At 39.9% G+C, this 16,534-nt stretch overlaps 1 protein-coding gene across 2 annotated transcripts; it reads right to left on the reverse strand.

Moving 5' to 3' along the window:
- Positions 1–1,497: 1,497 nt before the first annotated feature.
- Positions 1,498–13,516, reverse strand: LOC101738564 (L-dopachrome tautomerase yellow-f). 2 transcript variants are annotated; one of them, XM_012689151.4, is made up of 9 exons: positions 13,006–13,516; positions 11,987–12,154; positions 9,561–9,728; positions 8,618–8,734; positions 7,665–7,844; positions 6,934–7,082; positions 6,121–6,295; positions 2,892–2,991; positions 1,498–1,896 (listed from the first exon to the last, which is right to left on the reverse strand). In XM_012689151.4, exons 1-9 carry the CDS (start codon positions 13,274–13,276, stop codon positions 1,812–1,814), a joined length of 1,413 nt encoding a protein of 470 aa, XP_012544605.2. In that variant the 5' UTR covers positions 13,277–13,516; the 3' UTR covers positions 1,498–1,811. The 2 variants fall into 2 exon arrangements, with proteins under 2 accessions (XP_012544605.2, XP_062531024.1); XM_062675040.1 differs by lacking the exons at positions 6,121–6,295; positions 6,934–7,082.
- Positions 13,517–16,534: the final 3,018 nt, after the last annotated feature.

Here is a 16,534-nt window from a genome sequence, read left to right on the forward strand (position 1 = left end):
GTTCATTATTTACAGTTTGTGTTGGGGTGCATAACTAGAGAGACGTTCACCTCTTTCATTCATTCATTTTCATTCTTTTTTTTTTTTTTTTTTTTTTTTTTATGATTGAAAGTTTACTGGTGGCCCGAAGGCCTTTCCAGTTTCACCAGGACAGGTGGGCGAGCAAAGGCTCAGCCAAGAGGGGTGGGATTTGCTAACAACTGCCCGAGCGCCTCCGAAGGAGACCTAACAACTCAAGAGCAATTGTTTCGCGAATGAATCTACTACCGGATCGGAATCGCGACCCGCTGAGAAGATCCGGCGAGAAACTCAGCGGGCTGATGCATGGGTTAGGTTGCACGTCGACCTCTTTGTCGAGTTCGACGAGTACGGTTACCGGGGTCCCTAAGCCTGCCCCTAGTATTAGAGCTGAAGGCATCTAATGCAAAGGTTATTGGATCTGATGGATCCGTAAGGACGTGACATTTTCATTCACTCCGTAACCATATTTTCCCATTAGTGGATAGTGGTTTGTTTTTGGGCAACCTATTTCCGCATTGAAATCTCCCATAACTTTGACCTTCCCTTCCGTCTTAATGTGAGCATATTCAAAATAGCCTTTGTAAAATTTTTCAGTTTCTACTATGTTGATCTCTCTGTCGATGAGTATGCTTGGATTATTGATAAGGAGAGGCTTTTAAATGTTATTTGTAAAAGTGCTACTCTTTTTAAGATTCCTATAAACTTTATAGGAAGGTGATGTTGTTTTCATATGTTTTCTTGATTAGAAATCCTACTCCATGTAGTCCTTTAGTTTCGCCAATATAGAAAAAAATAAGGTAGCTATACTCTTCGATCTTACATCCCATTTTTCGGATTTCGGCGAGACCTAGAATGTCCCAATTAATATTTTTAGAGCATTCGTTAATTCTAGGAATTGTTCTGTTGATACAAGTGTTCTTACATTATAAGTGCAGATTTTGAGGGTTTGTTTTATGTCTTGGTCTTTTTCTGTATTTGGTGGAGGGTTGCAGTCTAATTCCTCACGAGCACAAGTCGGGTTGGGGAATGTTTTGTTTCTTGAGTTGAGTTCTTTATTATAAAAATATTAATTTTAAGTTCTATTCGAGGTATAAAGAAAGTAAAACTGGAGGTTTCGCAACAACCCACGGTCATTCGGTAACGTGCGAACTTATTGTGGTACACTTCATTCACGGTTGTTTGCATAAGAGTTACTGTATTGTGCAAATGAACGCTCTGAGATCGTGGTCAATGAATGGTAAAAAAATATGTTATTTTTTGTACGTTATTACAAAGCTGAGTCGTACACTGTGTGCATTACTAATAAAAATCTTACGTTACGGACGTTTTTTCCCGGTTAGGGTACCCCTCCGCATCGTCCCATAAGGAATTGTGTTCCAAAAATATGAACATATTATAAGAATATTAGGGACATTAATGAAAGATTATAAAATAAATTATAGTAAAAAAAACGATAAACAAAAATAATTTACCCAATATAAATAAAAATATTTAATTATTATAAACAATTAATTATTATACAATTATAAAATATATTTATGTAATTTTTAATAATTAATTAATTGTTCAAGCAATTTTGAATTCAATTCTGGTATTATATGACTAAAGATTATATAAAAAACGTCTTGGTATGTCATCGTGGGTAGACAAAAACTGTATCCTCATTATATTTTAGGAAAAATATTTGTTTAGTGATTTTGAGTTAGTACTGAAGAACTTACACTACACACACACTTAAGATTGTAACAAAATAATAATGAAACGATTTTTTATAGTGAACGTTTATTTGCTTACGTATAGTATCCATGATATAAATTAATATAGTCCTTATTCAGGAAGCACGCTGTATCTTTAATCGCACTATCAAAATTCATCCTAAAACAAACAAACTGTACAATTGGGGTATTTTTTTTGGTGTTTTCTATTATTATTAGAACCTGCTCAACCTGTCACTAATGGTTATCGCTATTGCGATCTTAGGTCCTTACTACAGCTCGGGTATCAGTTATAGTTACTCCATTCTATCTAGTTTCACTCCACAGTAGTTATGCGTTTCGGTTTGAAAAATGGAACAACTTTTTACAAATTGATATCTCAAGGTGAGTGAAGGATTTTACGTTGTGTAGTTCAGAAGCACTGGTAGCCAGATAAGACCTGGTGGGCTACGAACACTGATATCTTCATTGATTTGTCCAATAGTTGAGACAAATGGGTTCATAGGTCCTTACTACAGCTCGTGTATAAGTTATAGTTACCCCATTCTATCTAGTTTCACTCCACAGTAGTTATGCGTTTCGGTTTGAAAGGTGGAAACCTTTTTACAACTTGACATCTCAAGGTGAGTGAAGGATTTTACGTTGTGTAGTTCAGAAGCACTGGTAGCCAGATAAAGCCTGGTGGGCTACGAACACTGATATCTTCATTGATTTGTCCAATAGTTGAGACAAATGGGTTCATAGGTCCTTACTCCAGCTCGGGTATAAGTTATAGTTACCCCATTCTATCTAGTTTCACTCCACAATAGTTATGCGTTTCAGTTTGAAAAGTGGAAACCTTTTTACAACTTGACATCTCAAGATGAGTGAAGGATTTTACGTTGTGTAGTTCAGAAGCACTGGTAGCCAGATAAGACCTGGTGGGCTACGAACACTGATATCTTCATTGATTTGTCCAATAGTTGAGATAAATGGGTTCAGATAGTCTAACTTTGCTGCGAAAAGGAAAAGTACATGTGGTTTCCAAATAAACAGACCCAAGCTATTCAAAATTGGCACGAAATACCTAGTTTTTGTACTTCCATGTGATTCTAGGATTCTCACATAAGAAAAAATAATGTATCATATTATAAAATAAATAAAACTTTTACATACGTGTACATAAAATGGTTCCATTTGCCGAGATTCTGAGAAGGTAATGAGTTTAACTTTCTGTTAAGCAAAATTTTCATTGTATTTCCAACGACTAGGACATCTGCAATGTGAATCACTTACATCAATCATGCATACACGAAAATAGCCAGCTAAAAGTCTATGTCGTGACTACGTCAAGTCAGTATCCGCTTTTGGCTTGGCACTAGTACGAGGAGGGATCAAAAAGTAGTGAGAACGACATACTTCGAGCGATCGAAGAGTTACCATCCGATACTTAATACAAGAAGCCGGCATTTCATATGGAAGTATTCAATACATATTGAAACAATCTTTGAATATGAGAAAAGTCTCCGCAAGATGGGTGCCGAGAATATTAACCGACAGTCAAATACAAAATCGACTTGACGTTATGAAGATATTGTTGAACAAGTTTCAAGAAGATACTGAAAACTTTTTGTCTCGTTTCGTAACAATGGACCAACCATGGGTCCATCATTTGGATCCCGAGACAAAACAGCAATCTTCGCAATGGAAACGGCCATCATCACCGACCCCGGGATATTGTTGATTGATTACCTGGAACGTGGAGCCACTATTACAGGCCAATATTATGCAGCTTTGATTTCTAAGTTTAGGAATGCCATCAAACAGAAAATGAGAGGGAAACTTCGAAGGGGCGTGATGTTTCATCACAACAATGCACCGGCGCACAGGTCGGCTGTTGCAATGGCTGCCATTCAGCAAGCTGGCTTAGAATTGGTTGACCACCCCCCTTATTCACCAGATCTGGCGCCTAGGGATTTTTATCTGTTCCCCAAATTCAAAGAATACTTAAGGGGAAACAGGTACCAAGACGATAACGAGGTGATTGATGCCGTGGAGAGCCTTTTGCAGGACCAAGACAAAACTTTTTTTTGAAAGGGATTGAAGCCTTGGAAAGGCGCTGGACTAGGGTGTGTAGAGAGACTCGAAGACTATGTATAAAAATAAATCATTAAGTTATAAATAGTCATTATATTCTATCTCATTCTCATTGCTTTTTGATCCTCCTAGTATAGCTAAATCATCGTCCCGTGTATTGAAGCTGTTGCAATACTTTTCGACTCTTTTTTTTTATTGCGCTTGTAGGCAGACGAGCATACGGCCCACCTGATGGTGAGTGGTTACCGTCGCCCATGGACTTCAGCAATGTCAGGGGCTAAGCCAAGCCACAGCGTACCGTTGAGTACTCTCCATAAGCCTCGTTTGAAGAAGGACATGTCTTAGCGCTTGAGAAAAACCCTGGAGCGGAGGTCTTCCAAAGCCGGATGGTACGTGGCAAAAAAGATCGCTGGTAACGTACTGTGAATGAACGCAGTGGCTCCATGTAGTATGGATGAACTCTACTCCAGTGAAAATGATGGTAAAACCGAGATGATAGGATCATCTCAAACAATAGGGAATATGCACGTGACTCCAATGGAAAAAAACTCTTTTATTTGTAATTTTGATTGCTATAAAAACATACATACATATTTTTGAAATTTATCATAATTTAATAGTGAAATTTAATCATCAAAAATTGGCTTTTTTCAAATTCCCTCGCAAATTTCTACTATTGGTGCAACAAAATGTGACGTCAAACTAAACTGTCAACAGTGTCAACAAGTTGTTTGTATGATGTTTGTTTGTATGGTTTCTTGTAATTATGTGTATCATTTGTTTCATGTTAAGTTAATAAATAATAAGCTCTCAGTGTTAGATTATTACGTTCTTGTGTAGAAAGACTCAACACAATGACTGAAACCGGTTTTGTCAAAGCAAAATCAGATAATTTTCCTAAAATAGACGCATTAGATAATGGTCAGCACCTATTTCGCTTCTAATTCAGATTTTACGTCTGCTGAACTTGGAGGAGTAAAAGCTGCGAGGTAAATAAGTTATATATTTATTAAATGATCGTTTTCATGGTTTTGTAAATATAACATAAACATAATCTAAAATACGCAGCTAATTTTATAATTTTTGTGACAGATCTGAACGAGATTTTTTTTTTGTTGCTCATCTAGGCGGACTAGCATACGGCCCACATGATGGTGAGTGGTTACCGTTGCCCATGGACTTCAGCAATGCCAGGGGTAGAGCCAAGCCGCTGCTTACCGCTTAATACTCTCCACAAGCCTCGTTTGAAGAAGGACATGTCATAGCACTCGGGAAACACCATGGAGGGGAGCTCACTCCATAGACGGATGGTACGTGGCAAAAAAGATCTCTGGAAACGCACTGTGGATGACCGCAGTGGCTCCAGGTAGTGTGGATGAACTCTACTCCGGTGGCGGGCGGTGCGATGGTAAAAACGAGATGCCGGTATCATCTCGAACAATTTCTCAGAGCACTCCCCATGGAACATGCGGTACAAAATACACAGAAAGCTGAAGTCCTTCCGTAGACTCAGAGGCTCCAAACGATCCATCAGAATGGGGTATAAAATAATATATAGAATAAAATAATATATAGATCGACTTTTGAAAAGAGACAGTCGGCTTATTTTGTCTTCGTAGAGCTTGCCTGTGTTACATATTACCTATGTACTCCTGGCTGAGTCCTTACTCGCCCACCTGTTTTGATGAAACTGGAAAGGCCTCCGGGCCACCACTAATCCGTTATTCCAAAAAAACTACCTATGTTACATTTGTCAGACATTGTCCAAGTACGGTGGAGTGCGGTCCTAGTAGATATCGGGCTGTTAATGGTTCGGGTGACAAAGACAACACTCTACAAAGCCGAAATTAGCCGATGGTCTCTTTCGACACGTCGATGTGCAATATTTTCACAGAGTACTCTAAGTGGCTATATAGGAATTCACTTAATATCACCTTCATTCATCTGCCCAAGCTACTGATCCCCGCCAAGACAGAACTCGGAAACAGTGGTGAAATTTTTTCACGGAGAGGATGAATGCTTGTGTGAAAGAGTGTTTGCTTGCTTGGTTCAAATCTAACATACACACTCAACGTCTCTACTTGTTCAACGGACCGGCGACATCAATAATGTAGATCGCGGGGTTGGTGCTGAGCCTTTTTTCTCACAAACATTGTGGATTGTGAGTTATACTGGACAATGCAATGAGCACACCCCTAGAGATAGCCCCTATAGAGCTAAGTTCTGGCGGCTAGGCTTGTCTACAGATTTATGAGATTTATGATATGATTTATGCAGATACTACTGACTTAAGCTTAAATGTTCATACCAGATATGTAAAGTGACGAAGTGGAATTTAGCTTTGCTACATCACAGACGTTCTCAGGTATCATTTCAGTCTCCAGATTCCAGCTTAGCACACCGTTTCTCGCTTTGTTAACAAAAACTAGGTTATTGGTATTAATGCTGAGAGAGAACAAAAACTTTCGTTTCTCAAGAAGATCCTGAAACAATTTTTTTCACCATTAACTTAGTTATACGTAAAAAATGATGCGCGTGTAACTTGGTACACGTGAAAGAAGTGAAACTTCTTTTGCGTTGTGTATTATTGTGGTTTTCTTCATTTTTCATCCTTAAATTAAATTACTGTTATGTATAAGAGAAACGACCTAGCTCGCTTTGTCGTTTCCCTCTCTCCACGGTCGAGTGGTTCGCGAGACGCTCCGTCTATTTTCTCACTCTCGCTCTTCCTAAATTTTATCTTTTCTCTCTAGCCGTAACGAATCTTTCGCGTTTTAAATTTTATTCTGAACGCGCCGAAAGAAGTCGCACTTCCAAAAGGCTTAAGGATTTAAGACATAATATCTTATAGATGGGTTCTTTTTATATCAACGAAATTATTTAATTACAGTAGCCCGTGAATATCCTAGCTCGAATGTCATTGTTCACCTTGAAATATGATGTTGAAATCTCATTTTTATTATAATATATGACAGTTGCTTCGTCGTGCAATACGAAATGAGGATTATATGTATTAATTCATACACACTATTATAGATAAGCAAAGCATGCGGTTTTTATGCAGCGTTTAAAAAAAAATCAGAAAAATACGAATAATAAAAATACATATTTGAAAACATACGATATCAAGATTTTCCAGTTCGCTTTCCCATAAGTTCGCAGCCTCAGATCCACGAGAAGACATCATGATATCAGTAAATGACTTCAAACGTTCTCTTCCAGTCGTTAAATTCGATGTCAATGTGTATTTTATAAAATTTATTGGCACTCCTATAAAACAAATAAAAAAAAGTAAAATGGTTAATATAATAATTAGAGTAGATTAAAAGCAACAGTCACATACGCCTTTAACAACACGAATAATCAGATAAACCATTTCCAACCGTTTAAGAAGAATTCAGAAATTCTTCAAATTAACATGTTCGCGTGAGCAACGTCTTACAACGTCGTGTTTTTGAAATTATAAAATGATGCAACGTCATAATATGACGGCCTCTAGATTATCATATTTGTTTTGTCCGAACGTCTTTGGACGTCTATTTTATGGGTAAATTCCTATGGCGCATCTACTTAGCGCCGGAACACATTCGATTTTCATAACCTACACCGCCGCGTTCCCTAAAAAAATCATCATATTTAAGATGTACGTATTACGGCGGGATGTTTTTAGACGTTGCTAAACTTTGTATGGGAAAAAGATGCGCCACAGTAGCAATATTCAGAAATGAGGTTGCTCACGCGAACATGTTAATAGAAAATGACGTGAAACTTGTTTTGTTCTCGAAATTGTCCATAGTTTCAAAATTTCCAACGCTATAGTATGTAATGCTTGCATAAAGACTGAAAACTTACGCGGGAACTCAAAGTGCGGCGAATCCGTTGGGAAGTGATTTAAATCGGTAACATTGAGCCGTGTGAAGGCAGTGTCTTCTAATGAAAATACTATTATTCCGTCTATAGCTTGATCCGTTATATAAACAAATGTGTCATTACATTTACTTCGACCAGTGTCTACGCCTAATATCATTAGACCTGAAAAAACAGGAGTAGCTCAATATATATTTTACTAATAGTACTAATAAAGACAATTCAATCTATTTAATTAATTGTCGTAGATATACGTAATAATATATACATAATGATGTATGTACATACATTTGATACATCTCATACATCTGCTGTAATAATAGATAAACTTTTATTTTTAAAGGTGGCTGCCAGTTATGCTATCTGCGAATACTGATCTCACTGAAATAAGGTTCGTCTAAGTACATATTATGTTACCTTAACTCACACACGAAGTTTTTAATAGCGCTGGCTCCAGTCGCGAATCTAACTGATATTGTTTTACATGTTATTAAAGATACAGTATCTCAGTATCTATCCATCACATCAATGACTCGACTGAATGATATCAACTAGCCTAGAAAGAGTAACTTGTGTATAAGTGCAGTCGATTGTAATTAGCGCCAAGGGGCTCCTGGTTTAGAGGATCAAATGCCATAGTATTCGCAGCCAGCAGCAGACCTAAGTTTCAAGTTTCTTAGATTGTGATATCTGGTATGGTTTACAAATGATTACCCCAATTCGTAAATCACTTTGCTTACTGAAATACACAATGAAATGCACAATAGCTGTATTGCTTTTTTCTACTCAAGTCTCTCCCTAATTTCTGTCTGTGAATCCATCATCAAATTCATTCCATTCATCTGTATTCTATCCTGTTGTAACTACCTTTTCTCGTGTCTCTCTGTTATGGCTCAACACCACCAACATATTATACAACAGGGTTACATACTCCTTACCTTCAGTAGCTGTACCGTTGATCAGCACTGCAGGGCTTATGTCAAAACTGAATATCAAATGATCAGTGCCCTGTCTATAAGCTGCTAGTGAAGGGTGTTTCACTTGTTTTCGTGCACCTTTAAAATAATTTATGCGTAATATTACTTAAAACCAACACCAGAATGTCAAATCAAGATTTTGTTCTATAAAAAAAGGTTTATTTTTTAAATATATATCCTTATATTGTTTTTTGTTAAAATAGAAATATATTAATATATAAATAAAGATTATTTATAATCATATTATTATTTCTTCATTCATTTTTTTTGCTCATTTTTAATTTACTTCATTTACAATTGAAATTAATAAAAATGATTTAATATGACAATAAAGCAGTATCATGATTATCACATAAAGTGTTCAAAGGTTAATTAATGTGTTTACTGTTCCCACTCGCTCGATTGAGATTCGTCAACCATGAATATCTTATACCTTTAAACGAGCAATTCTTGTATATTAATATATACTTATATAATCTGAATCTCGGAAACGGCTCCAACGATTTTCATAAAATTTAGTATACAGGGAATTTCGGGGGCGATAAATCGATCTAGCTACGATTTATTTTCACAAAATGTTGTTTTATTCGTGGTTTCAATAATAAACCCTTCCCGACATCTATTGGCGAATAATAATACTATTTTTCTTAATTGAGGGCAACTAACCGCTTTAAAGACATAACAAGATGGCGTTATCAAAAAAAATCATCTAGGTCATCATCTATAATTGTGGCAGTCACTTAATTCGTGCTACTATATCATTGAATTAGGAAAAAAAAAAACTACTGCAAATAAACAATAACTCAAAATATGTATTTTATTTTTATTTGGTTGTACTAACGACCTCATTACTAAATAGCACCGATTTAACTTCTAAGTCAGAACCGTATCAGTTAAGGCTTACCTGGTATATCAATCAATCCGGTGTCAACCATCCATAGTCTCTGACAAAAATCGTAGAACGTTTTATAAACTGAAACTAATTTGTTGCCTTGCTTGTTATGGAATGGCTTAAAATCCGGACTAATGTATACTTCTCTTTCATCTATAACATTGATGGTTGATGGTATTCCTTTAAAACAATATTGTGTGAGGAAATGGCTGATATTTCATCTTCATATACCAGGTGTTACAAAATACCTCGTAAAAAATATAATTATTTAAAAAAAAAATATTGTCAACCCTTATAAGCTGTCATGTCAGGGAACTAGGTTATTTAGCAGAAAGGCCTACGTATGTACTTATTTTACCTAATAATTGTCTACTTTAATAGTTTTTCTATTTTTCACTCATAAATATTTGCTAGCGAGGTTGTGTTGTGTATTGAGCAAGGCGGAGCACACTTTGAGCCGTTTCTATAAATTTGAGGTTTATTTAGGAGTACAAATAAGTTTCCGCCGTTTTTTGTCGAAAAAATAATATTTATTATGAAAGAACGGTAATTTAAATTTAATCGAAGTATTGTCCATCACTAGCAGCTACTTTTTCCCATCTCTCAGGCAGAGTTTGGATTCCACGCTGAAGAACTCCTCGTCTTTTGAGGCATCCACGAATCAACCCAATTTTTGGTATCTTCATATGATGTAAACCGCTGCTCCGACAGAGCATTGACCATGATTGTGCCATTGGCCGGAACAGATGATAGTCAGACGGGGCAATGTCTGGTGAATACCGCGGGTGAGGTAGTACTTCCCAATTAAGTGTTTTTAAATAATTTTTCACCGGTACCGCGCTACATGCGGACGAGCATTATCATGGAGCAGAATAATTTTGTCATGTCTGGAGTAGTATTGAGGGCGTTTTTCCTTCAGAGCTCGACTCAATCTCATCAATTGCATTCTATAGAGAGCTCCAGTGATTGTTTCGCCTGGATTAAGCAACTTGTAATACACCACACCCAGCTGATCCCACCAAATAGACAGCATGAGTTTTTTCCATGAATATTCGGTTTTGCTGTGGATGTTGACGCGTGGCCAGGTAGTCCCCATGATTTTCTTCTTTTTGGATTATCATAATGTATCCACTTTTCATCACCAGTGACGATTCGATGTAAAAAACTTTTATTTTTGGTACCTAGCTAGCAGCATTTCATTCATGCATAATCGGCGTTCAACATCTCTCGGCTTTAATTCGTATGGAACCCAATTACCTTGCCTATGAATCATTCCTAACGATTTGAAACGATGTGAGACTGCTTGCTGAGTGACTTCTAAAGTAAGTGCAAGTTCTTTTTGTGTTTGAGACGAATCTTCCTCCAATATTTCCGTCAATTCTGCATCCTCATAAATTTTTGGCCTTCCACTGCGATCTTTGTCTTCTACCGTAATCACCGTTTTTAAACTTTTTAAATCACTCACGACATGTTCTTTCACTCAAGGCAGCCTCATTATATGCTTTTACGAGCAACCGATGCGCCTCGGCTGCAGATTTTTTAAATTAAAAAAGTAAATTAAGAGTTCCCGCAAATGAAGATTATTTGATTCAAATTTTAACATTTTTAGATAAAAAAATATATATGATGCTAATACGGAGTTAATAATATGATAGGGTTAAGTTGTTCTTAAATGATCAATTTAATTTTCAAGCCGATTATCATCTGTGAATTCGAACGTAAACCTCGTGCCACACCATCTTTCTCAAAACGGCGGAAACTTATTTGTACACCTTTATATAAAAAGTAAGTGTTCTTTTAGGTTGTTTCGTTAAGTTAGGTCTTTTAAAATTTTTGTCGTTCTGCGAATTAGGTAGAAATGTAGTTTATTACTCTTTAATTTTACTGAAATAGCAATTCGCTACTGAAATAGCGTTTGCACATCAGCGAAAAAAAATTTTTTTTTTGGGGTTAGTTATACAGCACTACTACTGTTCTTAAATATTGTGAATGAACTCGTTATAAGGTCCCATTTAACTTCCTTTTCGGGCTATCAACGGATAGTTTTGTAACACCCTGCATTAATAATTACTGTAATCATAGTATTTTATTTGGTTTTCGCTCGAATGAGACATAATTAAAACTACTTTTGGATTAGTTGTCCGAGATTAAATCGAAAAGTAGTTATGATAATTCGACTCCGGCATGTCTATTCACAGTCTCGAATGCCGAACGATGATGCATTGCCTAAAAATGTTGACACAAAAACAATTAATGAGGTCATTGTTCCACATTTGGAAATTTCACTCACGATCTTCCAGACTACGATTTCTACTCAACAACATTTGTTTTTCAAGGAATATCCTCTGCTTAGTGCCATTTCAGCCCATAATTGATTCGTATGTGCCTCGGTTTTAGACAAATAAATATTAGATTAGTGTCAAATAATAATATGTTACCAGGTTCTGTTCTTGGGATTGTAATGAAATATCCAAGTCCAGTGTAACCGCCATCAATCGCGAATGGTCTGTTATTATTTTTAATGTAAAATTTCTCTTCTTCGGTCAGTTCTTCTTCAACAAAATGAATAGTGCCTTCTTTGAATTCTACGTCACTACTGTCATAATCTAAAATATAAAATAAGCCTTGAACGAATGACATTCTATACTTAAAATTTATCTTGGGAGACGCAATCGATCGGTAGGCAGCGGCTTGGCTCTCGGTAGGCAGCGGCTTGGCTCTGCCCCTGGCATTGCTGAAGTCCATGGGCGACGGTAACCACTCACCATCAGGAGGCCCTATGCTCGTCTGCCTACAAGAGCAATTAAAAAAAAAAAAAAACCCAATTGTCAATGTTGTAGACTCTTTAGCGTCAACATGAGGAACGAAGGTGTTCACCTGAATTGTTTTATTTTGTCTATTTAGTGTTTCTTCAGGTTTAAATGTGTAATAACGTTGGTTTATTAACTGTTCAGTATCTGTAAAAGTGCACAAATGTAGGAAAACGAAACAAGGCCGCTGGAAGTAGCTTCTCGGGATCCTCTAAAAAGTCCACTGAAAAAGTCTCAGATAATCAAATAACAACCACCGTTTTAATGAATTTTTTTTTCATCCCATGTTTCTTTTAATTTCTTCTCAATTAATGCCTAAAATTAATCAACTTCATTTTATTTGGCTATATAGCATTTTTCATAAAAAAAAGTTAGGCTGTGTGGTATCACACCCTCGCCTTTCCAGTTGGGAAAATGGAACCACTTCTTAGAAACACATCTCGAACAAAATAATGTCTTCAACAAAATTGCGTAAGTTGCATATTTGTTTCCTACAAATTCTCATGGATACCACTTACCTCATGGTAGACACCGTGGTTCATAGACACGAGTAATATCGTTTGGTTTTACCATCGGTCGAAAGGGACCCGAAGAGACCCTAAATTTTGACACATAAATTGATTTAAATCATCTGATAGTGTACTTACATGTTACACCGCCAATATCAAAATAGCAATTAGTCCACGCATATTCTAAGTCGACATTTTCATCAATAAAACTGTAATCGAAAATTTCCGTAATATTTAATCCCGTAAAATTAAATCCCGTATAATTAAATTCTGTATACTCTGAATCGTAATCAATGTCTTGATTATATTCAACACTAGAATCATATTCGACAGAATTGTTTTCATAAAAATTTATTTCACATAAAGCATATCCAACAAAAACTACGAAAATACGAAAAGAAAATTGCATTTTAAATAAAAATATGTTCTTTGCGACTGCACTCTAGTCGGTCGATCGAGAAACTGGGTGTCCGGGGAAGGCTAGGTGTTGTTTTGATGCCGACAATATCAATAATTTCAATAAAAGAAAACTTCATTTGTTACTGCACATATCCTGTTTCGGCCAGTTTGACAAGTATTTTATTACTGCACGTCACATGGCTACTCATGTTTTCCTTGTTTTATAGCTGCCGAATATCAATTGGACTTTATGTTGGTCATTCCGATAGAGGCACCCGTCACGTGCGGACGTGCTCATCGTCCACTCGATCGCCCGGTCTTTGTTCGCCCGGCTTTTGTTAGCCCGGCCATTGTTCGCGCGGCCTGTGTTTGTGGTACATCTGCCGACTAAGTGCTCTTTCTGGAAGTTTTTATTTGTTTTGTTTCCTTTTGTTGTTTCTGTGTTCGTGGTACATCTGCCGACAAAGTGGTTTCCTGCAAGTATTTATTTGTTTTGTTTCTTTTCGTAATTTCTGTTTTGTTGTGCTTTTTCTTTGTCCTGTAGTAATCGCGCCGCATTGCCACCTGTGTTCAATAGAACCGCTCAGGTCCGAGAAGTTGGGGCCTCGCCGCAAGGCGAGTGTTTTCAAGACCCGGGGCCGCCCCACCTGGGTACTCAGCGATCATGGACGCTGTATTCGCGGAATTCCTCCGACTTCGCCACCCACAGCTCGCCTCGGAGTTTTTGGCCTTCAAGGCCAATCACACTGCGAGCCCTCTCGAGGACTCCGCCGCGCTCGCTGCTCCTGCGTCGCCTGTACCTGCGTGCAGAGCTTCTGCATTGAGCACCGCAGCCTCTGTCGTGCCTGCCGCTCCCGTGTCGCCTATACTGGCGAGAAAAGCTGCTGCGTCGTCCGCCGTGACCATCGTTTCAGCTGAGCGATCATCCGCGGCCTCCGTCGCGCCCTCTAAAACACCTACACTTGCTCGTAGGTCGCCTGCACCCGCCTCCTCGTGCTCCGACTCTGACTCGGACATGGAGGTCGACCTCGCCCCCGCCTCATCGACGGATGGATTCACCCTGGTACAGAAGGGTAAGAAGCGTGCCGCGGAGTCTCGAGCTCCCGCGGCCGCTAAAATTAGCAAAGCCGTGAACGCGTCGCGCCCCCGCCCTCAGACTCCCGTTGCGCCCCCAGCCCGTGCCACTCCGTCGCCGCGTCCGGTGGCACAAAATAAAACCCAGACCCCTCCCCCGGTTATCCTTCAGGAGAAGGCAGCTTGGGATCGAGTTTGCCTGGCCCTTAAGGCCAAAAATATAAATTTCACGAATGCCCGTAACCTCGCGAACGGCATTCAAATTAAGGTTCAAACACCCGACGACCATAGGGCCCTCTCTTCTTACCTCCGTAAGGAGCGTATAAGTTTCCATACGTATACGCTCCAGGAGGAGCGCGAACTCCGCGTTGTAATACGCGAAATCCCTAAAGAGTTAGATGTAGAGCTCGTAAAAGCCGACCTGTTAGAACAAGGCCTACCAGTGAATTCTGTGCACCGTATGCACACCGGTCGCGGTAGGGAGCCATATAATATGGTTCTAGTCGCTCTCCAGCCTACCCCCGAGGGTAAGAAAATCTTTAACACACAGACCGTCTGTAGGCTCTCTGGTATCGCTGTCGAAGCCCCCCATAAAAAAGGCACTCCTAGCCAGTGCCATAACTGTCAATTGTACGGGCACTCTTCCCGTAACTGTCACGCGCGCCCCCGATGTGTTAAGTGTTTGGGCGATCACGCCACGGCCCTCTGCGCTCGCGACCAAAAAACCGCGACGGAACCGCCTAGCTGCGTCCTGTGTCGAACACAGGGTCACCCCGCGAATTACCGTGGTTGCCCCCGAGCCCCTAAAATAAATCGCCGCGTCGCCCGCCAAAACCGCCTCCGAGCTTCCGGCCCAGACATCAAAGCCTCGGCACCCTCTGCGTCGCAGGCTAAGCCAGCGTTCGTTCCGGCGGCGGTGCCCAGTGTCTCGGCCTGGGCAAAACCGCTGCCGTACACGAACACGGCTACAACTCCCTCCTCCGCGATTCGTCCCGCCCCCGCGACTCGTCCCTCTCCCGCGACTTGCCCTCCGACCGCGTCCGACAATCTCGCTTTAGCGATCGACTTCTTTCAGTCGATCAACTTTGAGCGCGTTAACGCTTTGGGCGACGCCATTCGCGCTGCCTCCACTGCACAACACTTTATCGCCGTTGTGCAGGAATACGCCGACGTATACGCGTCATTAAATACGTACGTCCTCCCCTCACTCCGCCGGTAATCAATGGCGTATATAAGTAGAATAAAGCCCCTATCCGTAACGATAGGATTTTTTAACGCTTACGGTCTCGCAAATCAACGTGATCAGGTTTCTGACTTTTTGCGTGACCACCAAATTGATATCTTTTTAGTGCAGGAGACCCTACTTAAGCCCGCGCGCCGTGACCCTAAAATCGCGAACTATAACATGGTCAGGAACGACAGGCTCTCTGCCCGTGGTGGTGGTACCGTCATTTACTATAGAAGAGCCCTGCATTGCGTCCCGCTCGATCCTCCCGCGCTCGCTAATATCGAAGCATCAGTGTGCCGAATCTCACTGACGGGACACGCGCCGATCGTTATCGCGTCCGTTTATCTTCCACCGGATAAGATCGTTCTAAGCAGTGATATCGAGGCGCTGCTCGGTATGGGGAGCTCTGTCATTCTGGCGGGCGACCTAAATTGTAAACACATCAGGTGGAACTCACACACCACAACCCCGAATGGCAGGCGGCTTGACGCGTTAGTCGATGATCTCGCCTTCGATATCGTCGCTCCGCTAACCCCGACTCACTACCCGCTAAATATCGCGCATCGCCCGGATATACTCGACATAGCGTTATTAAAAAACGTAACTCTGCGCTTACACTCGATCGAAGTAGTTTCAGAGTTAGATTCAGACCACCGTCCCGTCGTTATGAAGCTCGGTCGCGCTCCCGATTCCGTTCCCGTCACGAGGACTGTGGTGGATTGGCACACGCTGGGCATCAGCCTGGCTGAATCTGATCCACCATCGCTTCCGTTTAGTCCGGACTCTATCCCGTCTCCTCAGGATACCGCTGAAGCCATAGACATCGTAACGTCACACATCACCTCGACATTAGATAGGTCATCGAAGCAAGTTGTAGCGGAGGACTTCCTTCACCGCTTCAAATTGCCCGACGATATTAGGGAACTCCTTAGAGCTAAGAACGCCTCGATCCGTGCGTACGATAGG

This window comes from Bombyx mori, chromosome 22 (genome assembly GCF_030269925.1).
Source record: "Bombyx mori chromosome 22, ASM3026992v2".
Lineage (NCBI taxonomy): Eukaryota > Metazoa > Arthropoda > Insecta > Lepidoptera > Bombycidae > Bombyx > Bombyx mori.

Coding starts and splice junctions, on each gene's coding strand:
- LOC101738564 (XM_012689151.4), bottom strand. CDS start 13,276: ATGCAATTTTCTTTTCGTATTTTCGTAGTTTTTGTTGGATATGCTTTA. Junction 9,729..11,986: donor AATCCCAAGAACAGAACCTG/GTAACATATTAT, acceptor ATTGTTTTAAAG/GAATACCATCAACCATCAAT. Junction 6,296..6,933: donor AACTGGAAAATCTTGATATC/GTATGTTTTCAA, acceptor AAATTGTTTCAG/GATCTTCTTGAGAAACGAAA.